This window comes from Gasterosteus aculeatus, chromosome 8 (assembly GCF_964276395.1).
Source record: "Gasterosteus aculeatus chromosome 8, fGasAcu3.hap1.1, whole genome shotgun sequence".
Taxonomy (NCBI): Eukaryota; Metazoa; Chordata; class Actinopteri; order Perciformes; family Gasterosteidae; genus Gasterosteus; species Gasterosteus aculeatus.
This window is the reverse complement of record NC_135695.1, coordinates 18,639,442-18,664,051: the sequence shown is the minus strand read 5'-3', so window position 1 is coordinate 18,664,051 and position 24,610 is coordinate 18,639,442. Positions and strand designations below refer to the sequence as shown.

Sequence of the window (24,610 nt, the reverse complement as noted above, 5' to 3'; positions counted from 1 at the left end):
TCCTGTCGAGGCAGCGGCTTAACTTGAAAGTCATTTCTTCTCAGTTTCCCCACACCGACATTTATTACTTTTTTGGCGCCGTGGAGCTAAAGCGGCTATTAAGTCATGTGGTGCTTACACGACTTTCATCTCAAAGAAAAGGCGAGGGAGAATGAAGCCGAGTGCTTAGTCATTAGCCGGGCTTCATGTAGTCGTACGTCTCGCGGTAGAGAAATTAGCCTTAAATCTGCCGCTTGTTTGAAAGAAAAAAGAACCCTGGAGCTGGTTTAGATTACCGTCCGTCAATCAGCGGCGTGTGTGTTTGCATTGGGTGAAGGGGGGGGGGACAGTCGAAGCCTCTGCAGGCTCCGCTCAGCCTGTTTCAGTGTGATTGACGGCGTCAATGGTCTGATAATCCGGGCGACCGAGAAGCTTCAAATCACCTAGCGTTTTTTGGGATAATCACTGAAAAATAAACTTTCCCTTTTCCCCCTCCATTCACTCCGTCATTTTGTCTTTATTCATCACTCTCACCCCTCCTGCGTATTTGAGCAGCCGCTCTCTTTGTGCCTCCCTTCTCCCGCAGGACGAATGCCGTAATTTCATGAAGGTGCTGCTCAGCAGACAAGGAGGCCTGTTTGTGTGCGGGACCAACGCCTTCAACCCGCTGTGTGCCAACTACACTGTAAGTTATCCGACTGGACGCCTCATCTGTTCTTCCTCAGTAAACGGAGGCCTCGCGTTCTAAAAACCCAATCGGTTTCGCCTGTTCGGGTGAAAGTGTACAGCTTGATCGGAGCTGCCGAGGCGGCGTCGACGACTTGTTCATCCTTGTTTCCCTGAGACGCAATTGTTATTTCTCCGCGGTGTGGCTTCGCGGTCCGCCGCGCCTGTTAGCGGCGAGAGTCGTGAGACGGATAATCAAGAAGAACCCAGAGAGGTTAGAGGAGGAGGAGGAGGAGGAGGAGGAGCGGCGTGACTTCTTCTGCCCGGTTGGATTTCTTTCGCCGGTGATTTAGAAAGCTGGAGAGACACACGGGGGGGGGTTCAAGCTACAGATGTAAGAGCCGGCTGGCGTGATTCGAACCATCAGTCCTCTAAAATGTTTCCTCCACCGCGTCCAAAGCATATTGATCGTAGTCTGAAGGTTTGTGTCCCTTCGGCTCACCTGAACTCCTCGTTCGGGCCACTTTCCTCTCTCGCTGCATCACAGTAACCATTTTTAAAAGTTTTAAAAGAAAAGCGACACATGAATATGAATCGTTGATTCGGATGATCTCACTTCATTCCGCGGGAATATTAAATTAGCAACGAAGGCAGGAAGATAAACGAGAGGGAGAGATAGCGAGGATGAAAAAGTCCTCCCTCCACCAAACGCTTCTTCAGATAAGTGTTATTTTCGCTCGCTCGCATTTCAAAGACGTACCTGGCCCATTATCTGTCAGCCACTAATGACACTCCACAACAGTGTATAACACACCTGTCTCTCCGTGAAAGGCTGTCTGTTTCTCCGGGGACTAGTTAGCGATGCTAGCTACTGTTTTATTTATAGCTGCTTTTTAATGAAATGACACCTTTTCAGCCGCGGATTGGACTGCGCTGTTGAAATTGTTTGCGTTTGGTTGCCTTTCAAGTCTAGAGAGGGAGAGAGAGAGAGATATGCAGAACAACTTCACAGTGTATTCATGCATGCTTGTATGTGTGTCTGTGTGTGTGCGCGTGCGTGCATGCGTTTTATTTATGCATGAGAATGTGACTCTTGTTGTTGTTGTTGTTGCTGTCCCTAATTGGCACCAGTGAATCATTAGTCTGCACTTACGGTAACACTCCCTAATTGTCTTCCTCTTTGGGGCTTGTTTTTATAATGCTGCTGGAGATGTGTTCGCATTGTTTGCTGATTGATGCGCACATCTGTGTGTGTGTGTCCACATGTGCGCGCTGTAACAGGGAGACACTCTGGAGATGGTCGGAGACGCGGTCAGCGGCATGGCGAGGTGCCCCTACGACCCCAAACATGCAAACGTGGCTCGTTTTGCAGGTACGACGGACGTCGCTCTTCAGTTCCCTAAACAGCGGTTAAACACACGGGAGCAATTCTTTCATTTTTATTCGTCAGCTTTGTTTACTTCATGATATTTAAACACTATATTATAATCAACCGTGATCTGTGGCGGAAACTGTGGGGAGCCATTACCGTTCAGCCATCTCACCATTATCAGATATTAGCTCAAAGTAAAATGTCGTTTTTTTCGTACGTGGGAGGGCTGCGAAGTTGCAATCACGCCGCTGCAATTACGCTGTTGACTGGCCTGTAAATGTCTGCGTGTTTGATGCTGGAGGACTTTCATGAAAAACGTTGGCGCCAGCTCCACTGTTTGTAGTTCTGCTGTGTCCTTGGCGGGCTCTTCTATTAACCAGCGTCTCTGCCCGTGTTTGTCAGAGGGAAATCTGTTTACCGCCACGGTGACGGACTTCCTGGCCATCGACGCCGTGATCTACCGCAGCCTCGGGGACAGTCCCGCCCTGCGCACCGTCAAGCACGACTCCAAGTGGTTCAGAGGTACCAAAAGTGACGTGTGTGTGTGTGTGTGTGTGCGTGCGGCCCTGGCCTGTTTTACAGTGTGTGTCCTCATCACTTAGCGGATCGATACGCGTGTCCTCAGCACAGCGCTGAGTCAGCGGCGCCCTGACAACGCGCACGTCCGGGGTCAGTGGCCCAAGAAGCTGCCAGAACCAAACAAAATAAATTTCACATTAAGGTGAAATCCGCCGGCCACGACAACGGGACGGCGGCGGGAGGCGGGAGACGAGAGCGGGTCGCGGGCCCGGGCCGGGCCCCCGGGTGCGATGGCGCCGGAATGCGTAGCGTGACACCGAGTTCTCAGAAACATCGGGGAGTCATAATGCGCTTATTGTTCGGTGTGAAGTCCCCTCTCACCACGTAATGAAATTACGCGCGGCCCGTGCCTCTTTCCCGCTGCCCTCGCGGTACCTCGGCGGCGTGGGAGTGAGTGATGCCTTTCCAAATGGAGACAGTGTCTCGCTGTGTGCTTTCTCAAGGTCCGTCTTGATTTCATTAGACCTCTTCCCCTTCTTCTTTCCCTCCCTCTCACATTGTAGAGCCGTATTTCGTCAGCGCTGTTGAGTGGGGGCCTCACATCTACTTCTTCTTCAGAGAGATAGCAATGGAGTTCAACTACCTGGAGAAGGTATAGAAGTCGTCGCCTCTGTCGGTATTTACACATCGATCGTTAAAATGGACCGTGGAGGACGTGCGGTTAACAGCGTACGAAGCAGATGGCGCATTAATATCTCCCCGCTGCTATTATTTGAATGTCAATACAAACTCTTTTCCCACAGTCACGCTGACCTTTCATCCTTGGATCTGTTTGTTTGCATATTTAATGCATATTTAATCCAACAAATCACAGTCTGAGTAAACAATTAATGTCCCTTCTAACCTGAGAAAAGACCTTTTTACCAGAGCGGGGGATACCTGGGCTCAGCTTTGGGATCTTTCCTGATGAATTAGCAATTCCCGGTGCTTGTTAAAGAATAAAAAGCATCACTGTCGGATTGATGAGAATGTTCAAAGAGGCACATTTAACATGCGCTGACAATTTGATGAATAATTGATTGGATAGATTTACCTTTATAAAACAATGATGCGTCTAACCGGGCTTACCCCCGACCCGACACTGAAAGCACCTTTTAAATATGCACAAGAGGAAACCCGCCTGCTCTGTGTGAGCTATGAGATGCACCTGTCGCACTACTGCAACGGGATTTTAGTCATTTCCCGCCCCCCTCGTCTGCCTCTCCGTGCCTGACCTGCACCTCGCAGGTGGTGGTGTCACGCGTGGCGCGGGTGTGCAAGCGCGACCTGGGGGGGTCTCAGCGCGTCCTGGAGAAGCAGTGGACGTCGTTCCTGAAGGCCCGCCTGAACTGCTCCGTCCCCGGGGATTCCCACTTCTACTTCAACCTGCTCCACTCCACCAGCCCCGTCATCAGGATGCACGGCAGGGACATCATCCTGGGGGTGTTCTCCACGCCGGCAAACAGGTACAAAGCACCAGCTAACTGCTTTAAGCATTTATTCATTATCTTTAGCCAGTTGTTTATAACTTTTCAACATCATGTTCGGTTGCTTTTAGCTATTTCTTTCAACAATACTTCCTACACGACACTGCTCACCCCGAAATCTGTGGATTATCTGCCAAGAAGTGATTTTCTCGAAGAGACATTGCTGTTCAGTATCCTCATTATAGTCGAGAGAACGCAGACGTCTCTACTGCGGATGTCTCCTAAACTAGCACACTCGTACCTAAACAATCTAGATAAATAGCCCCACAGGTAAGAGGAAATATTTGAAGTTTGCGGTGAACTGTCCTTTTATTGTGAGGACACATTTGTCTGTTTTTTTTTCAAATTCCTACACAATATTTCCACGTGCAGAACCTGGTCGGCAATCACAACTCCAGATCAATAGTCAGCCCTATTTGTGTGTGTGTGTGTGTGTGTGCGCGACTTCGAGGGCTGCAGCGGAAGGATTTCAATCTAAATCCTCTCTCGAAAGACAAGAGCACATTCAATCAAACCGAGGGTGTTTTTTCAAGAAATACACGGCAGGCAGACACACTTCCTGTGCGTATAGACACCCGGTGGGAAGCGGCACTTACGCGGCTCGCCTTGGAAATTTACCGGACCACCAGTTTGTTCCATCACGTATGAAGTCGAAGAGAGCAAGGCCTCCTGCAGGCCAAGCAAAGCTCCAGAGAAATGAAAGGAGCCGTGCGGAGGTACAAAGGTCAAGACTGTGGCGCACGCAGTAATTTAAGACACATGCGGCGCTTTCATCGAGGACAAAAGGGTGATTTGTTGAAAGACGAGATTGAATCGGAAAAAGCTGCGAGCGGAGGAGAGGAGGCATGCTTGGTGGTAAATGGGGGATTACTGAAGACTGTCGCTATTTGCTCATCCATACGGCAACACAAACGGCGAGGCGGAAAGACGGGAACAACAGGGAGAAGGAGGTCGTATGTACAGTACAAATGACCAAAAGTCCATGTGGCTCAAATGAAAGCAAATGATTCCGTATTAAAGCGTCTGCGCGGCCGTCGTAGCGTCTGGTAGGGCCACGACATTGACGCAAACACGCAGGAACACACGCCTGATCTTTCGACTCCTGGTCTGGAATCAATACAGTGGCTCACTTAAACGCAGCCGGCGGCACAGTAATCATCTGAAAGTGCTCCCAGTATAATGGCCTCTATTATTTTAAGAATAAAGTGCTGTACCAGTCGCAGGACGGTGTCTCAAAGTTGTGGTCTCCCGGTAATAGACGAGAGAGACAGAGGAGAAGAGGGGGAAAAGGAGTGAATGCAAAAGGAGATAAACAGAATTAAGAGGGAAGCAGCAGACACGAGGGGGAGAGAAGGATGTGGAGCTCAAGGACGAGGAAGTCAATAACGTACAACACGTGCACCCGCTCGCTCCGCCTGAGATCTAAAACTGTTTCATCAGCTGCATCTTATCGGTGCGTTTGGAAGGACTACGCCGCGAGACGGAGCCACGGCCCGCAGGGACAGATGGACGATTCGCACACACACACAGACTCCCTCCCTCATACACAAACACACACATGCACAAACACACCTACAATGGCTCCCAGAATATGCGGCGTGCCACCAAGGAGAACCAGCTGAATACACACACACACACACACATGCGCGCACACACACTCCTGCTCGGGTAAACTACCACTTTGTCCTGTTTTGAATAACCGCCAGGCAGGAGAGAGACAAAGGTTCTAGATGGATGGATAAGGAGACGCGTGATGGAGGAAAGTGAACACAAAGGGAAGGAGAGAATGTGTGTGAGGTGAAGCTGCAAAACTCCCGCTGGCCTCGCGCGGCCCACCGCGGCCCACCGGCTCACTGCTCGCCGGAAAAATTGCTGTGGCTGGCGGCTTGCAGCGAGAAACAGCATGAAGCAGGACCTGGGAGTGGAGGAAGAGCTATTCTCTCCTGCCATTTGGCCCATAAGAGGGGCATTAGTATGGGAATAAACGGATGAAATCCAAAGTTTAACTGGGCCCTCCCGGAGCGTCCCCTGGACTATGAAGTTGCTCGTCTCCCCCTCGGTGCCCACATTCTCCGGGGATAATTTACAGCCGCATGTCAACTCCTCAAACATTATGGAGTTGCTTTTGTGGGATCCTTCATTCTTGACTTCCAGATCGCCTCCACTATTCAGATCCTTTGTGCATCTGTGAAGCCCCAGGCCCATCCTTTCCAATAGCGATGAAAGACGGGCTCGGATTTCCTAATAAGGACCCCCTGCACCCACTCTCCTGATGCTCGGGAGGTCATGGAGGCCCGGGGAGGAACGGCAAAAATGGAGAATAAAAATAGGAAACCATCGGGGAGAAAAGAAAAATACTTCCATCGGAAGAGAAGCGGCAAGATGTCAAACGGAAGGCTGGAATCATGCTGCGCTGGACGGCCTGGTACCGAAAAATAAAAACACCAGTCATTATTTCTTAGCTGTTGTTTTGGCAGCTGAACATGTCTGTTGCTGCTGGAGCAGACTAACATTGGCTCATTACGCTTAATGGAGCCACGCTTGATTGCAGGGAAAACATCCCATGCAAAGCAGAGTAAATGTGGTGCATCCTGAGGGAAGCAGGCCGTGTTTGGTTTTGGCTGTAAAGAACCCCATGTGACTGGGTCAGACATCAGGATGTCCCTCTGGGAAACGCGGCAGGGGATGGGAAATGAGGAGGATGGGGAGCTGGAGGAGAACAGGGTTTACTTGGAAGTGGGACACCGGGGACAGAGATATGCGAGCTATGTTCCCCCCCCGGGGCTGCACAAGCAGAGGAGGGATACATGGTTAGCGCTGGAGAAATGGGTCTGGGAGAGGAGCTCCGCCTGTAGTTGACAGCAGAGCGGAGTCACCATGTACAGAGACTTCCAGTAGCCCTCATAGGCCTGAATAGTCTGCAGAGAGAGTGATTGTCCCCATTGGGACCTGACGGGGAAAGGCCAGGGAAAAGGATGCAAGAATTAGGTTGCTTGAACACCCACGAAAAAAAAAGAAGCATGGGAAAGATTTCTGGGAGGATAAAATGAAAGTAAAGTTGACGGAATAATATTTAAAATAATTTTAATGAAGTTCAAGAGGTGTAGAGAAAAAGTATTTTAATATCTCAGTGGAGTCCTGTATTACTGAACAAATGAAACACATTTCTGGTTGATTGTATTAATTAATTAGGTCATTAGTTTATTCCATCATGGCGGCCAACCCAGATGTTGCTGAATAAAAACATTTATTTGTAAAAATGTGGTTGAAGTAAAGGTGAAGTTAATCAATTCAATAAATGAAACGCAAAAGACTGAAAAAAAAAACGAAGACGGTGAAAGATAAGATAAAAAAAACAGTGTGTTCAATTTCTGACCTTTAAACAAACCCTTCCGCAGAATCTATGAACATCTGAACAGAAATGATGCAGCTCCCATGTGGTGAATTAATACCACATTTCACAAGGGATTTACTTTCATATTTACAATGTGTGTGAAATGTAAACTCTCTACGATGGTTACAGAGTCAAACCCCTACTTAAAGGATCGAGATTAAAACTTCACCCTCCTCGTCTCATCATCACGTCTCCGTGAGGACCGCCTGTGTTATTCCAAGTTCCCCGAGAGCTCGTTAAACACCGAGGAAGTAGACTCTGCAGCAGTCCTCTCAAACGGACACGCTACGCGTCTTGCCTGGACGGCCTGTCACTCGACCCTAGTGGAGACGGAGAAAGGGGAAAGAAAAGAAAGATTCAAAAAGTAGAAAACGCATATGGACTAGATGACGAGCGGGAGACGCTGTTTCATCGTGAAAATGAAAATAATAAGGAAACTTAAGGAAAACGTAATAAGGAAACGCAGCCTGAGGCCTTTGTGGCCCCACAAGGGGGAAACCCGGTGACCTGCAGCCGTTTGGATGAGGCAGAGAAAAGAAGCCGGGCAAAGCTGGCCCACCTGTCACACGCAACATCTGGTGCCGGTGGTCCTGAGAGAGGCATCGTATTGTCTGCGGATAACGCCTGCAGCTCCGCCGCGCTGGGGGGGGGGGATTCGCCACCCTGCCTGTGAATGATGAAGTCCTGAGGGAGCCGGCGTGACCCGATCAAATGGCGCATCGGGAGAGACGCGGCCCCCCTGCTGCAACCAAAATGAAAGCCTCTGGGCGCTGGCCTCTCAAACCAACCCTTCCGCGGCTTTCAAAGAGCCACTCGACAGAATCACCCCTCAGAACCACGGCGGCCGGCTGCACGGACCCCCGAGCCACCGGTTGACCGTTTATTTTTCGTGAAGAAGAAAGGGAAAGGCTCCAGGCCGGTGTGTGTCTTTATTTTTTTTCTTAGCAGCAGGTTGCAGGTTACTCAGCCTCTCAGGTTCTTCTCAATACGTTTCGTGACGCATTAGCACTTAGTCTCTAACGCTCCGTCCACGCACGCTATTAGTCATGGAGGAGGACGCATCCGGAGCAGAGTTCAGTCTCAAATTCATTCCTCATTCATTCCCTGACTCTCTTTATTATCTCTGTCTCTGTAGTGCTTTCTCCAGCCAAAACACACAAAAGTAACATCAGGCTCAAAAAGGAGATAGTGTAACTTTGTGTGTGTGTGTGTGTGTGTGTGTGTGTCAGAGCTATGGACACCTTCTTGAGCAGATGTTCTGTTCCCGGTTGCCGAGTTCACGAGTAGTTAAACACCCTCCGAAGTGCACCAGGCTTTTTCCTGCAATGTGCTGTTAGGTTTACAAGAATCAGCCCCCCTCAATCACTCCCCCACCAGCACGCACACACACACACAAAAATATTCAGTGAGTCATTTCCCATTTCGTTTTATATTCCAGGAATTCCAGCCAAGATCTTTTAGTGTGTCGGATGGAGCTGTTGCGTCTATTCTTCGCCCACGGAGATGACAGCGTCTATCTCCTCCGTTCTCTCTCCTCGTCTCAGTAACACTTTCCTTTGTGGTCAAGTTCTGAATATCAAATAAATGGACGGCCCAAATCCAATTTGTCATCTCCCCAGGGAGCCTTTCCCTTTCTCACGTTCACAATCGACTTTATGCATTTTAACTGCTCTCCTTTTCACACCTTCACGGTATTATCCACCTCGCCTTTTCTTGTCACGACGCTTATTCTTTCTGCACTTTCTGTCGGAGCGTAAATCCCACTTGATCATCTCGTGCCAGTTCAAAGAGTTTCATCAGTTCATCAAACGGGCTCTGCCTCACCTCTCTGCCTCACCTCTCTCTCTATAGCATCCCCGGTTCGGCGGTGTGTGCCTTCGACATGGAGCAGCTGGCCGGAGCGTTCGAAGGGAGATTCAAGGAGCAGAAATCCCCCGAGTCCATTTGGACGCCTGTTCCAGATGAAGTCATCCCAAAGCCGAGGTACAGATGGCTGTAATCAATGAATGCATCAGGATTCAGGCTGTTATCGTCATTCCATCATTGTTTGTTGCAGAGAAGTTTGTGTTTGCAGGTTTCCGGATTGCATTTCATAACAAAAGCAAAGCAAGCAACAATACTTTAAATGATACTCAGGGGCATTTTCTAGAAGGTTTTATTTACAAGGTGATTAAAGCTGATTATACGCAAATGTAATGTAGAACGAAGGAAGATTGCAAACATGATATGATATTGAGCCTCTAGGTGCTTGTGAATATTACATCTTAGGGAGAAGGGAGATTTGTTTTTTCACAAGGATACGACGTCTCCTCAAACATCTGATGCAAATGTTCCATCACTTCACAATACTTCAAGTACGAATTTCTTTCAACTAAAATCAAGACAATGTCTTGTTGATAAAGTGCTTTGTGTCTGAATGCCTCAAATTCAGAAGTTCTAGACTACTCGACATCCTCATATCATAACTATCTTCTGACGCGTGCTGAAACTTGTTCGCCCCAGACCCGGCGGCTGTGCTGTTCAAGGCTCCAGGTTTAATTCCTCGAACTCATTCCCCGATGAGATGCTCAACTTCGTCAAGACCCACCCTCTGATGGATGAGGCTGTCCCGTCGCTCGGACGGAGGCCCTGGATTGTCAGAACCATGGTCAGGTGAGACGTAACTCGGATATTAAGGGGCAGTCGGTCACCAACCCGGTGTTACTAGGAGACAAGGAAAGTATTTGCAAAAGAACAGTATTATTTTCCTCAGGTTGCGATGTGAAACTGCGATGTACTATTAGTGTTTTTTCATACTTATTTTTAGGTTTCTTAAGGTTAGGGGAAAATTGCAGCCTCGGTGACCGATTTATCGTCAAGTCAAAAGTGACTTAATGCCACGACAGAGGGGTGATTTATTTTATTAACATTTACTGTGACAGAAACCGTGATATTTTCCTTACGCTGATGGAATTTATGCCAACCATCCACCCTGACCACCTCTAAGTGACTTCCATTCACCACTAAACGTTGTTATGTTTGAACGCAATCCAGGCAGCAATTACGTCTCCATCAAGTCATATTTAGCAATTTTAACTATCAAACGATCGAAATGTGTTTAATTTGATGGGAAAACTGAGGACTCAGAAGTACATTGAGTTAATAATTATATCAATTCTGGAATCAATTGTAATTTGTCTCAATTAGAAGGGCTGACCCATTTTGGTCCATTAGTGTAAGAATTGGTCGTTTTGGTTTCATTGGACTTATTTTTTTGATCATATCGCTGCAAAGAAATCCGCTTAAAAAGCCACTTTTGCGTAATTCTTTTTACGGATCTGTCTCTTTAATCAACTATTTAATCAGTGTTAGTTGACTAACCATATCTAACCAGGACACCCTAGAAAATGGGTTAAGTGTACATATCTGTTCCTCAAGGATCTTCAGTTTGCACGGCCAGTCTTTGTCTGTGAACTCTTGTCTGCTGCAGGTAAACTGGTTCGGTGTTAAAGCCTCTGGCAGCAGCAGCAGCAGCACATCGAGTCCCACATCAATGCATGCATGCCTCTCTCTCCGTCTGTCCACCTCCCCTTCTCTCCGCCGTCTACCACATGGGGACGAGATGTATGCGGAATATTGAACAGGCAGCACAACGCGGCTTCTTTTGTCGTGTATTGTCTCGTGCACACAGGACTGTGTGCTTCAGCAACACTCTGCTGTTGTTTCAAGAACGGCACATTTACTTGACTGATATTATTAATGACTCAACGTCTGCTCTAATTAGTTTATTATGCAAATGTGATAAGCATTTTCTTCTATATGGAATTAATTAAATTTTTGCAGGGACTCAAGAGAGAATAGCACCTCAAACTTGTTGCACAATCATAAATGTGCTTCTTACAACGGTTTGACGATATGTTTTTATCTTTTACGTGAGAAAAGTCAGTCACAATGAGCGTCACAGCGCTGCTCCGTCTCTGCAGATACCAGCTGAATAAGATCGTGGTGGATACAGAAGCCGGGCCTCACAGAAACCAGACTGTCGTGTTCCTCGGATCGAACAGAGGGACGATCCTCAAGTTCCTTATCATGCCCAACCAGGACAACACCGTCACCAACAGCCATGTATTCCTGGAGGAACTGGAGGGATTTAACCCCGATAAGTAAGACATGCCCTGTTAAAGGAGCAGTTAAAACATTTTTGGATACTATGTGTATTAGCTTTCTTTCTCTTTAGGTTACATATGAAGCTACAGATGAACTTATATATGTTTTACTACTGACGTTGATTGTTCCAGTCTTGATGCAAAGCTGACTAACTCTCAGCAAGTTGAACAAACTATTCATTTATGGCACAAACGTGTGCACTTGAGATAATATAGTGCTATAGTGCGAGTGCTTGAGATAATATAGCTCAAGACATAGCGTACAGCAGGGGAGGGCAGGAAAGGGTTAACTGACATCCGGGGTTGATGTATACACAGCGAGGGGAGCTGATGGTGTGATAACCCGAGAAAAAGAGTCACAAGGGGGAAAAAAGCCATTACATGTCTCGGAAACGGAAATGATGTGTCATGAATAGCCTCACCTATTCTTGGAGGGGCATCGTGATGGTACGGGAGAATACGAACAAGGAAAAACAAACAAAAAAGAATAAGATTCATTATCAGGAGATTTCATCATGTTCTAATGAGTTGGTGAAATACTGTAGAGCAACATTAGGGCAAAAAAAGCATCAGAAAGTAATGAAAAGATAAAATCCTATTATCCATAATCTTGACCAAAATGATTCTTATATTCAGCCTGATGCTAAATGATATTCAATATCTGGATCTGGACAAAAGATTGCAGTGGGCTTCTTGCCCCTTTCTAATTAGCATTTTGCATGAGGCTGGCGGCTTTCAGGTTTCGTTGGATGCCCACCACTACGCAATGAACACCGCGTACAATGCCTTTTCAATCTTTATTCCCGTATTTGTTCTCTCTTGGGCTGCAGTGTTCCACACGCTGGATGGCTGCAGGGTGGGAGAAATCCGATTGTCACACAGATGCAGGGAGATTTGGCTGGTGATTACCGTTTACCAAGGCTAATTAGAGGCATTTAAAAAAGGAAAAACACAAGCTTCCTCCCATGGTAATTGTGGTCCCTGATGTATACGGTACAACTTTTCCTTCTGCAATAACGGGGAAAAAAAGGATTATTCCTCAAATCAATGATGACCAGATGCACTGGTACTGTTCTTTTTCATTACTCGACTTCCTTCCTTTTTCAACCCCACCAAAATATCCTCACCAATTTGTGTCTCAGCGTGTTTGTTCAGACATGACAAAATGAGGGATAGTGATGCTAGGTGAAGAAAAAGGGATTGTGTGATGAATGAGCGGGTCTGGACCGGAGCCGGTGTGCACGGTAAGCCCAGCACGAGGTCACTGACAGTGCAGCTATTGCAGCAGGCCCCCAGCTAATCAGGAGACCGAGCATGGCCACGTCAGCACCACATTTTACTCTTTCATGCTCCAGGCGAACCCCAACCTCGCCATGCACACGCAGACAAAGAGATGCCTCGTGCCCTGAAGTTAACCCCAGGGGACGCGGGAGCAGGGCCACAAACACACTCATCTATCAGGAAGTCATCACAGAGAGAAATCCCCGCTTTGTGATTGGCCCGCTTGCCGTAATGAACATGGTAACGAGATAGATGCAGCGCTAACGGAGCAGCCTGTATCCCCGCGTCTCATCATGGTTCTGTTTTTTTCACGAGTCTCCCCGTCGTTGTTTATCTTTCCTTTCATTAGTAGTTTATTGTGTTGCTTTGCACTCCCTGCATCTCTCTCCCTCCTTTTGGCTGCCTTTCGTGATCTAGGCAGTGAAGAAGGGCAGATCAGCTTTAGCAGAATGTTAGATTCTTCATGACTGTGGTTTTGCAACAATCTCATTACCATAAACCATGCAAATTGTGCATGAGTGTACTTTTGCATAGAAAGGTATGTGGCGATTTCTTACTCAGCTGCTGGCTGCTATTTCTTGATGTCCGGCGGACCTCTCCAACCTTTACAATCAGCACAGTGCATATTTGGATCAGCATTATAACCTCTGGCTAGAAGGCTGCCTGTCATCTCGTTCACTTTTATTACGGCCTTTAAACAAAGTTTGATTCTTTTCAGCGTTTCAGCAGGAAAACAAATGCTCCTCACGACTCGATGTGAATTAATTTTCCTGCTGAAACGCTCAGCGAGGTGACAGGCTTAATGTGCAGCCTCGGCCTGCTAATTGAAACGGTCTAATCTATTTGGGCGTTTTGTGTGTGTGTGTGTGTGTGTGTGTTGCAGGTGTGCCGAAGACTCTCTGCAGGCCAGGCAGCTGCTGTCCCTGACTCTGGATCGGGAGAGCCACACTCTGCTTCTGGCCTTCCCCTCCTGTGTGGTCAGAGTACCAGTGGCTCGATGCCAGCTCTACTCCCGGTGCATGAAGTAAGTCTGCACCAAACCCTGGGGGGGCGGAGACATTGAAAGGCTGCAGAGCAACATAATAAGAGGTTAGGTGAACGTTCAAGAACAACAAGTGTCCTTGTGCACGACACTGAGCCTTTGTTATTGCAGGAATGTATCCTTCCACTATAACAACTGGTAACGTGTTAACTGGTTATTAATACTTACATTCAAAATGCAATAAATATGTCATTAAATTAAAATAAAAAACATCAAATCTAGTAAAAAACATGTAAACAGTGTAATATTTTACTGTTAAATATAATGCTGTTATTAGCTTTTAGCTATTAGATCTGGGACTTGAAGACAAATTTTAACCGTATCTTATAACACTGTCATTTTATTATTATTGAAACATATTAGTAAAAATACAAAATATAGGTATTAAAACATTATATGGTAAATAAATTGCATTAATAAAATATAATGGAGCTTAACAGAATATTCAGCACATGACACATCTTATAGTCGTATAATATGCACTTTGAAATGTGTCTATGTTTTAAAGTTATTTGTGATATTTCTCATCTCTCAAGTTGCACTTTGACAAAGTCAAATTTCCCCTCAGGGACTATACATTTAACCACACTATTACTATATTACATTACATGTCATTTAGCTGACGCTTTTATCCAAAGCGACTTACAATAAGCGCATTCAAGCATAAGGATACAAACTCACAAGAGCAAGAAACAAGAAAGTGCAATTTCATCAAATAAGTTTGCTTATACTTGCTAAATTTGCTATAAATCACTATAAATCTCACATTGTAATGATTGAACACAATTAGATCATCATCAGCTATATTACAGTACAAAGCATAACCAGTGACGAGAATGTTAATTATTAATGCGATATTATTTAGCAGCTACTTAATACTTTTACTTTCACCTCGTCTCCAGTGCGTCAGTTTGCCTGTGTGAATGTGTTTAACATTAAACATAGAAATGCATATAATCAAAGTAATAATGTTTCACCTGCATGCACCCACACAAGCCCCACGGTACTGACCTCCCCCCCCTGGCCGACATTTACCTGGTCTACTGACACACTTACACAAACCAGTGCTTCATCAGGCGCTGTGTTCGCTGAACCGGGCGAGTCGCCGAGGCGTGTGATCCGGAGCGCATTAGGGAGCGCTCACGCTCTTCCCGAGGTGCGTTCAGCGCGTGAGTTTACGTGTTTGGATCACAGACCGGGAGTTGGGATGTTTGGGATGCTCGTTGATTTCTCAGTCACGCTTCAGCGGCGTCAGGTCTGGTGTTGATACGCGTTGATACGTGCTTCCTCTCCGCGCGGCTTTCAGTCCGCCTGGTTGGCTTCTTTTCTTTTAATCTTTAATAATTCAGCGGTCTGCTTTCTAATGCATAGAGCTGCGGGTTGACGTTCAAACCCCATTTGACACCACTTGAGGACCCGCCATTGAAAAGTAATGTCGTGCAGTTGAGTGAGGATACTAGAGGTTTTACATTTAATCAGTCAAAAACTATTAATCCATTTCACGCTACTTGACATCTCTGACATCCTTTTTCAAGTGCTGCAGGTTTGGGGATTTTTTTCTCTTTTAGGCGCACACCAGTTTCTATTCATGATGCTGGTACGGTTTTAAAATTAATTTACAGACTTGAGTCCTTCTCGAGATTAGTGAACCTTCACATTGAACGTCTTTGAGCTTGTTTTTTTCATCCAGCCCAACGTTAGAGAGCATTATGCCCCCCCCCCTAATGTGTGCGGAGATGCAGATCACTACTTTACATTTAAATACATGAAATAAAGTGAAATGAGGATTATTCGCGGTCTGTTTGTGTCCCTGCAGGAACTGTATCGCCTCCAGGGATCCTTACTGCGGCTGGACCAGAGGAAGCACTTGTTCTTTCCTCAGACCTGGGACCAGGTATGACTCCTCTCCTTTGTATAGAATACACACACACACACACACACACTATCACACGGCATAGAGCACCTTCCCTGCATCACGTACCACCCTGTCTGGTTTAAGTCCACGTGCTGTGTCAACACCTGTCTCTCCTCCCTCCCCCCCTTGATCTCAGAGAGATTTTTCTATTTTGTTTTGATTTGATTTATTTCCATTTCCTTTTTATCGTGGTGGTCGAGGATTTTTTCCTCTTCTTCTACGACGGACCCCCCTTGGAGACGTTCCATATATTATTTATCAGGTCTGGAAACCCTTGGTTTCCAGCCTGGGACTCGTTGAGCATCTGGGTAACATCTGTGCCCTCCAAGTAACCTGTCACACAGTCTGCTCTTTGTACATTATCGATTCAAGATGTCCGCTGCTACCGTTTAACGCCACTTTGTTCCTTTGCTTCGCGCCTGTTATCAGCTGGCGGCCGCATAACGCCGCGGACTTGTGGGGCCGCGGGCGGCGTTGTGTGTTTGTTCCTTGCTGTCTGTGTTATGCATGACGTACCCAGACGCAGTGTTGTGTGGATGTGTGTGAATGTGAGAGCGTCTGTGTGAGTCTCTCTCTCTCTCTCTCTGCTGTGTTTTGCTCTCCCCCGGTCGTGGCGGCCTCCCTCCGGTGAAATGAAATCTCTCTCTTTAGTCAGGAGGTTTATTGAATTAGGCCTTCAAAACAGAGGTGTAGTGCCAGAAGAACAGACAACATGGTTCTTTAGACCACCTCAGGCTGCCCGCTGATACCATTAAAGGCCCGTGGGTTGGGTTTCATTTGATTCGCCAAGGTCGGTCAACTCAGCAATCGATTCTGCATTAAGTTACTGCGGATTTCCTCTTTTTGGACTAAATGCGACCTCTCTTTGCAAACTGACGCCAGCGGACAACTCAGCAGCTGATGTTATATTTCTTATCTATTTAGGCCGCTTCTGAGGAAAGAATCGTTGTATTTTTTCAAGAAAATGGTGGTTTTGGGTTTTGTACTGGGAGGAGAAATGCTTTCATGTCTTTTGCTTCTGCCAGTAATATAATATATATTATATATTGTAACTACTACTGTTCATTCATTACTTTTATCAAAGTATTCACTTTCTAGCTATTCACTCTTTATTGCAACGTGTCATTACAAGAGAGAGTGAATGGGTGTTGTAGCTGATTTAATAATGCATGTATATTTTATTTTTAGTTTTATTTGATGAGCTGAGCCTCCGGTAACTGCAGAGGTGACCCCTCGGGGTACAAGTAGTCCTGGCCGGCATCATTACTGTTAATAAGCAAGCGTCTAACATGGATACGCATGTGGTCTTAATCAAGTTCTCTTTTTATGATCAACTCTTTAAATTTATGAATGTGATGGAAATTTAAAAAGCAGTATAGGAAAAACAGCAGCACACGCACACACACACACACACACACACAGGCAACGATGATGTTTACAGAATAAATAACCCACAATCCTTAAGTTGCGGCCAACTGAACACAAAAACCACATTATTCTTATTTAAGGTGACAGGTTCACGGTGCACTTGGACTTACAGATGTCGCCTGAGCTTTCAGCTGATTGCAGAACTTCTCCCTCACTTTGTCCCATTCAGCTTTGAGTGTTTTTTTTTCTGTTTTGTCAAGGGATGTTTTTGTGTTGTTATTGACTGGCTCATGACCACAGAAGAGAAAGCCATTTATATCCATCCTTATCAAGCAGAGAGTAGCGCATGCTAATGCCTCTTGCAAGTAAGGAAAGGTACATGCTTCACACCCTGAAGGCCAGTGACTTTAATAAGCTGCCGCTTCTCTAAGCGATCCTTAGATTGGACTTGTCTGCTGCCAAGTGCTCACTTGACTGATGGATCCTTACCAAAACAAGTCTCAAGTGTTTGATCACAAGTATGAGTTACCCATCAATCAGTTTAGAGCTAATCTCACTATAACAACTGTTGCCCTGGAAACATCAATTCATAGATTATGCATTACAATTTTTTTATTAAAGGAATAATCTGAATTTTAGTGATGTACATTTTGCAAATCCAAAACTAAACTTGTTAAGTAGACATGGTCAATATGTATAGTGCTGATTATTAACCGTGTGTTTGCGTGTGTGTGTATGTGTGTGTGTCCAATCATTGAAACCAGAATGAAAACCTTGTGTGGGTCTGATTTTCGTAGGAGTGGATTGGAACTGTATTACATTATCTAATCATGATTGTACACACACACACACACACACACACACACATTCTAAGCCTTTGTTTTGCATCATGCTGCCGTTCCTCCATGATATGAGCCATGATTAAGAGCAGTTGTGTTTTTCTTAGCGTGCACCTGGTCCGTGTGCTGTTCTCATTTCCTCTCTGCTTCCTCACCTCATCGTATGTTTCTGTCCTTTGACTTTCTGTTGCTCCCCTGTTGCCTGAGTGGGAAATGAGTTTTAAAGCTTGTGGATAGATTTGTAGAAATCAGATATGTGGGAATTTCTGTTGAATGTGAGTCAAGCTGGAGGTTTTGTTGAATATTTATTCTGCGGAATAATATATTTTTCATCGAACTGATGCGATTATCTTTCGCCGTATATTTTAACAGCCTCCCTAACGTAAGTTCCATATTAATGATTAAAACACATTTCCTACCAAAATACAAATCTAATGTGGAGAACACTGACCTCGAAATACATCTAATTCAATGCATTAATCCGCTTAATGAGTGCCCCTGCAGGCATAAGTGGTTATCTTTGAATTATAATGGTGATTATTGCAAGAAATTAGGCCACTCAAGGGATCTCTGTTGCTGTTTTAATGATTTCCTTGTTCTCACAACAAAACAGAAACGATACAATCAGAGCCTTACAGCAGCTTATGGAGATACATATACGCTCCCTGGTAGCTCGTCCTCTGCTGTAACACTGAGATACTTTTCCTCTGTGCTGCGTGATTAATGGCCGTGTCTCTTCTCCTCTGCAGACTGCCGTTCGAGCAAGATGTCGAACAGGGAAACGTGGCCCACTTGGGTGACTGCGACGGTAAGAGGAACGATGAGTCCGTGCGTGTTTGCCCACAAGTGTCAAAGTTAATGGCTCTCTTGCGTGAAGGACAACACAGCAAAGGGAGCGGAAGGGCCTGGTGCGCTCGGTTCACACCGAAAAAAAATCCGCAAATAAACACAAGAGAAAAGTCCCAATCCGCCTCGGTGCTGTGTAGTTTCTGAGTCCTCTCCAGAGTGACGACAAACCTGAACACGGAGACATAGGAAAATGCCTGCGTATGTTTTTAAAGCTGACTTTGTTCTCTTCACTGTTTACTGTCTGTACCTGTCTACTATATTTGCTTTGTTCCAAATACATGTGTTTTGATTGTATTCCGCTTTAGCTCGAATTCCTCTTGACGTTTCCATCTTCTCTCTCTCTATCATTATTAAATAGAAGTGGTACACAGCAGAGGGAAAATCTCTATTCCAGATACACAGAGGTTCTGGATACTCTCTTTCATCTGAGCGCTAATTCACATGCGTGCAAATTAATCCTTCACTTCTGAAAGTTCCCCGAGTTCATGCAGCGTGCTCCTTAAAAAAAGAAAAAAGAACAGATGAATATTGCATAATCCGAACCTCGGCCTCAACGGCTGTAATCCCGTTTCGGATGGCCGCTCTGTTTGATGCTGCTCTCTCACTTCAGGTCCTCCGACCTCGGGGCCGTCGTGTGGCGGCTTGGTGCTCACTCGCTCCGCGGTGAAGACGAGATAGTTCGTCGGTCACGTGTGTAGACCCTTAAAGAACATGTGGTTTGGTCCTGCTCTGATAAAAAGGAAAACGCAGAATCTTCCAAAGGGTTCTTGTATTTGAAATATATCAGGATGTGCACGTATGCTGCTTTTAATTCCTACTTAAAAGTAACAAACACTCGATATTTACTCTCCACAAGGAAACTAGACTCCTAGGAACCTTGTTTTGCAGGAAGTTTGTAATTAAACGTACAACTCTTACACTTGTTATATGTGAACCAGTGGTGAGAAAGTAAATGACACCGATACAGAAGAACGACTTTCCCCTCCCTGCACACTGCAGATTATCAGAGCGCTTTCTTCTGGATGAGCCGTATAATGTCCACCAGCCTCAAAGGAATGGAATATCGATTTCATTTGCGTAAAGTTGAGAAACTTGTGAGGAAGATAAAGATATCAAAGCAATAAGAAAACCATTGAAAGTAACTTTTTAAACAAAACGCTGCCTCTGTCTCTTATTTCCTGTATTTAATCCCGTGCTGCGTCCTCCCGCAACTTTGTGTGAAATATAAATATAAAAGATGGGCTTGAATTGGGCTTGAATTCATAAAACGTAATAAAAACTTGCCACGCTGAACGTCTTATAAAACAAAATACTGTTCCTTTTAGATTACCAGTGAGACAATTAGGATTACATTATACATTACGCAACTTTGGTCCACATTAGACCTTCTTTCTCCTCGTCGTGTTTTGGAGGAACGACCCCAAAACGGTGCATTCCACACAAAATGCAACTGGCTCAGAAATGTGACCTTTATGAAAAGCGCCGCGATGGCCGCTGCTCTCCTGCTCCCCGCCGCGGCCTTTGACCGGTTCCTGAGCTCGTGGGTTGCACGTGCTTCTCCGCGTCTGATCCGGTCGGGAAATATCCCGAGCAGCGGGCTTTTGTCGTGGGCTGCAGGGCTGCCGTCTCTATGAAAGGACTGCGAGGCGGCATCTTTGTTCAAAGGGCGCCACTTAGACAGCACTTTGCCTCCCGACGTAGTGACGACCTCGCTCTGTTGGCCTTTCTCGTCGTGTCTCTTTTCTCATTTGACGCGTTCGTTCTCTCTGATACGGAGGATTTCCTAAGTGTTTCCTGTGCGTAGTTGACACTGACACCATCCCTCTTTGTCCCATAAGACAAAGATTCTCTATCAGCCATCGGAAAAGACATTAGGCCGTTGGAGGAAGACAAAGAGGAGCAATTTGGGCTCGGTATGACAAACTGACCCTGTTAAGACTTTAAAAAGCGGCCTCTCTATATTCTCCTCTCGGCATATTTCTCTTTAATTCTCTCCGCGCTCCTCGTTGGTAACGTACGCAGGACGCACACAGTACATCAGGCTACAAACACACACACACACACGCCAGCGAAAACTCTTCAGGGACCCGAGTCTGTGGCAGAAGGCTTTTGCCTGCTGAATATTTCATATCTTTTCATCAAACCCACAGCACATGTCTGTACGCTGACCCGGCAGACGAGAGGAGGAGTGTGGCGTCGGCCTGTGCACCTCTCTTTGGGGAAATCCAGCTGAACTCATTTTCAGGCTCCCTTTGTTTGCCTCCTTCTGCAAAGACGAGTCTACGCTTTCGGTCAAAGTTCAGACAATCTTCGGCAGTCAGCCATCCGAATATAAACATCGCGATAACTAGAAGCTAAGATAATTTGATATCCTCTGGAAGTATTCAAATGAAACAATGTCAGACGTTTACAAGGAAAGGACTAAAACTCACAAAGGGATATATTGTAGGTGAAACATTTTCCAAAGAAATGGTTTCTGTTTGACAATAGTGCTACTCCAAAAAACATCTTTAAAAATCTCAGACGTGTATCTGAACACATGAAAAGTTAAAACGTAAATGAGAATTGGGTTGTCAGCAATTTGGACCAACTGGCCCTTTAAGGTTGAGGTTTTTCTATTCCGATTTCTTAAAGAGGGAATTATGCTAGTTTTGACTTTGCAGCCAAGTCATTTATGTCTTTGCTCCTCTGCTGCTCCAGTGCTTCTCCTCTGCGACGCGTTTCATCTCTCCAGTCGGTGCTCCACTTATTCCACAGCAGCCTTGTCGTCAGACCTCAAAGGAAGATGGATGGACGGCCTTACTTAGAGCCCAGCTAACTGCCTTGCCTTCCTCCTTAGCCCGAGAGGAGCGGCTGCTGGAAGGCGAATCGATTTTCATCCCTCTTCTGGCTGATGGCAGTCGAATAGATATTAAGGGTGATTCTGCAAAGGGGAAAAAGAATGGGGGGGGGGGGAGAGCTGGGGAGATGAGACCTGGTGAATCAGATCAAGGAGTAGAGAGCGGAGGAACAAAAAAAGGTCGTAGGAAGAAGGCAAACTTTGGCGACGAAACGGGTGAAACGCTTCGGAGGATCAGAAGTCATACGGGTGAATAGGAAAATAAATGGAAAGGGAGAACGGCAAAAGTGAGGTCAGAGGAGGAGAGAATGGTGAGGTAATCACATAGGAGAGTGGAGGGGGGGGCGGGGCCTGATTCCGTCGCGGTGACTCGGACTGGGGGGCCTCGGGCCCCTTCTCCCCACTTCACAGTAACGTATTTATCTTCTATTTCGTTTGCATCATTTGGCTCTTCCACTATACAAAGGAGTACAACGGGTTCCAGGGGGTATTGGCTTGTGGTTGTAAAGATCCCCCCCAAGACACACACACACACACACACACACACACACCAAATATTCATATGTAGAGACATTCCGTTCCTCTGAACCATCTCTGATCAAAGCGGTTTGGAAGCACGTCGTCTAATCGAGACAATGTGTTGTGGGAGGGAAATCTGATGGATGAGGTCAGAGAAATAACTGGGTTCAATTATGCGTGTGCGTTTGTGCGTGAGTGCGTAGGTCTATTGGCCCGTGTGATCTTCTTTCTCGTCGGCGCTCGGCAAGCTAACTTCATTGTTGTTCGTTTTGAAGGTCCGAACAGACGCAGCGGCGTCCAGGGGCGGCGAGCCAGAGGCTCCGGCGTGTAACTCTGCAGAGACCACATCTCAACGCAAACACGCGCACAACGTTTCGGTATCCGCGCGGCAAACACAGAAAGTCCCCAACTGCACTTTGGGTTTTCACCCCTTTAATCAAACACGCACGAAAAATCACTTCACACTGTCGCGTTTCAAGGCTTTTAGGATGAGATGTAAAAAAACAGAATTCTCCTACTACTAAAAAAGCAGCTGGAATAACGTGTTTGTTCCATCTTTAGCCTGTAGTTTGAGTGATGAGTTGAGTAATGCTCGCATTCACTCTCAGGTCACACAGTCTGCGTGCGTTCACACTGCAATGTGACAAAAAAGATACACAACACAATTGTCTGTACTTCAGACTGATGAATATCAGGCACAGATTATCGGCCGTATAAAAGCTGTTTCCATTTAGCTGTTAATACAAATCTCCAGCTGCATTTTCTACTTGCTAGCTGTTTTTTGTTGCCGGAGGTGCGAGGGCCCCTGAAGGGACTTTGTAAATAGTTTTTGGGCAACGATGGAGCTCTTCAACACATGAACACAGGAAAGTATTATGTCATTTTTTTGGGGCTATTTTCATTAATGGTCTTGAAAGGTATTCAATCTAAAACAAGTCTTAAATTGGTATTGAAATGTGTGACAGCAAATCGTAAAACAACAAAACATGCGCTTCTTTGAAACTTTTTTTCTAACATTGAACCTATACGTTTTCAAATATCTGTTTCTGAAGCAATTTCAGAGCGTCTTCGTCCCTCTGGGCTCGACAGCACATTAAATTGTGGTGGACCTTTTTTTTTAAATCACAGTGGAATTGAGTCCTTAAAAAGTTTCCTTTAGCTGAACACAATATGATTTGGGCTTCTGCACCTCCTGATTCCTGATCTTCTATTCCTCCCACTAATAAAGTATTCATTTTTTGCTTCGACCTCTCCTCGCACTCCTCCCTCCGATGTGCCAGGATTGCGATTTGCAAAATAAAAAAAAAAATAGTTTGAGGCGCCAATTCTGCCTACAGGAGGAGCGAGCCGAGCGTGAGCGGTTGTGTGCCCTCTAGTATTCACCTCTCGGCAGCGACGAACAGCAGCTGGATCCGTACTGGATTCGGTTTTAACGACCGTTTGATCGGAACTCCCCCAACTAACTCCGAACCGCTGTGGGGGGGAGTGAGCTCGAGCGTGTGAGGCGGCGCGTCGACTGGCTGGCGCTCAGTTTCTCCGGGTCGCGACCCTCGCCGGCTGGCGGATCGGTTGAAGCGCGTCGACTAAGCTGTTTCTGGGCCTTTTGGGGGGAGCGAGTGAAATTGCTCATCATCTAAAGCCGACTCGGTTTAACCGGCAATCGAATGTGTGTGTGTGTGTGTGTGTGTGTGTGTGTGTGTGTGTGTGCGGGGTGACGAGTCCTTGTTGTATCGACTCAACACATTTCTCAAATATCTCTTCCCTTCCTCGTCCGGACGCTCGGCAACAAACACATTCGCCGGCGCGTTTCTCCCGTGAACTCACTCAGCCGTAACGACATGGCTAGCTGCTGCCGCCGCAAGTGTAGCTACAGATGGAAGCAATTATGGTGCTGCGAAAATATTTCCCCGAAGAAAGGCAGTGTTTTCACTGGTGGAACAGCGGGATGCAATCACTCGGTAATTGAGGGCCACTGAAACATCAATGAGGGGAACGAGGGACGGAGATTCCTTGTTGTGGCGTCACGTTGGACTGGACGACCACCAGCACCAGCACCACCAGGGAACCGGGACCGGCTCCCCCGGTGGCTGGGATGTTGTGGGGAGCAGGCCGTGGTCTCATCTGGTTTCCTCCTAATTGCCGCGGCTTGGGATCCAGGCCCGAGTTGAGCCTTATGAGGAGAAACCCACAAAGCCGCCACAGCTCTTTGTATTTACACGCTAGCTGAAAACGAGCTCTTAAGTCGGCTCGTGATAAATGAGTTGCCCTGCAGTTTGAACCCCAACGGAAGCGGGAGAGAAAGAGAGGAATGGGGGGGAGGGAGGGAGGGCTTTCGCCACTGTAGTTGACTTTTAGTT

The 24,610-nt window shown here is 46.3% G+C and overlaps 1 protein-coding gene across 3 annotated transcripts in view; it reads left to right on the top strand.

The window, feature by feature from the left end:
- Positions 1-24,610, top strand: part of sema6bb (sema domain, transmembrane domain (TM), and cytoplasmic domain, (semaphorin) 6Bb) — a 109,473-nt gene that overhangs the window by 70,413 nt on the left and 14,450 nt on the right. For all 3 annotated transcript variants that reach the window (XM_078108555.1, XM_078108553.1, XM_078108552.1), the window contains 11 exons: positions 566-664; positions 1,927-2,017; positions 2,420-2,539; positions 3,100-3,188; positions 3,824-4,041; positions 9,308-9,439; positions 9,959-10,108; positions 11,419-11,598; positions 13,766-13,906; positions 15,741-15,818; positions 18,796-18,854. In XM_078108555.1, coding sequence (XP_077964681.1) covers positions 566-664; positions 1,927-2,017; positions 2,420-2,539; positions 3,100-3,188; positions 3,824-4,041; positions 9,308-9,439; positions 9,959-10,108; positions 11,419-11,598; positions 13,766-13,906; positions 15,741-15,818; positions 18,796-18,854 — 1,357 coding nt within the window. The remainder of the gene's footprint in view (positions 1-565; positions 665-1,926; positions 2,018-2,419; positions 2,540-3,099; positions 3,189-3,823; positions 4,042-9,307; positions 9,440-9,958; positions 10,109-11,418; positions 11,599-13,765; positions 13,907-15,740; positions 15,819-18,795; positions 18,855-24,610) is intronic.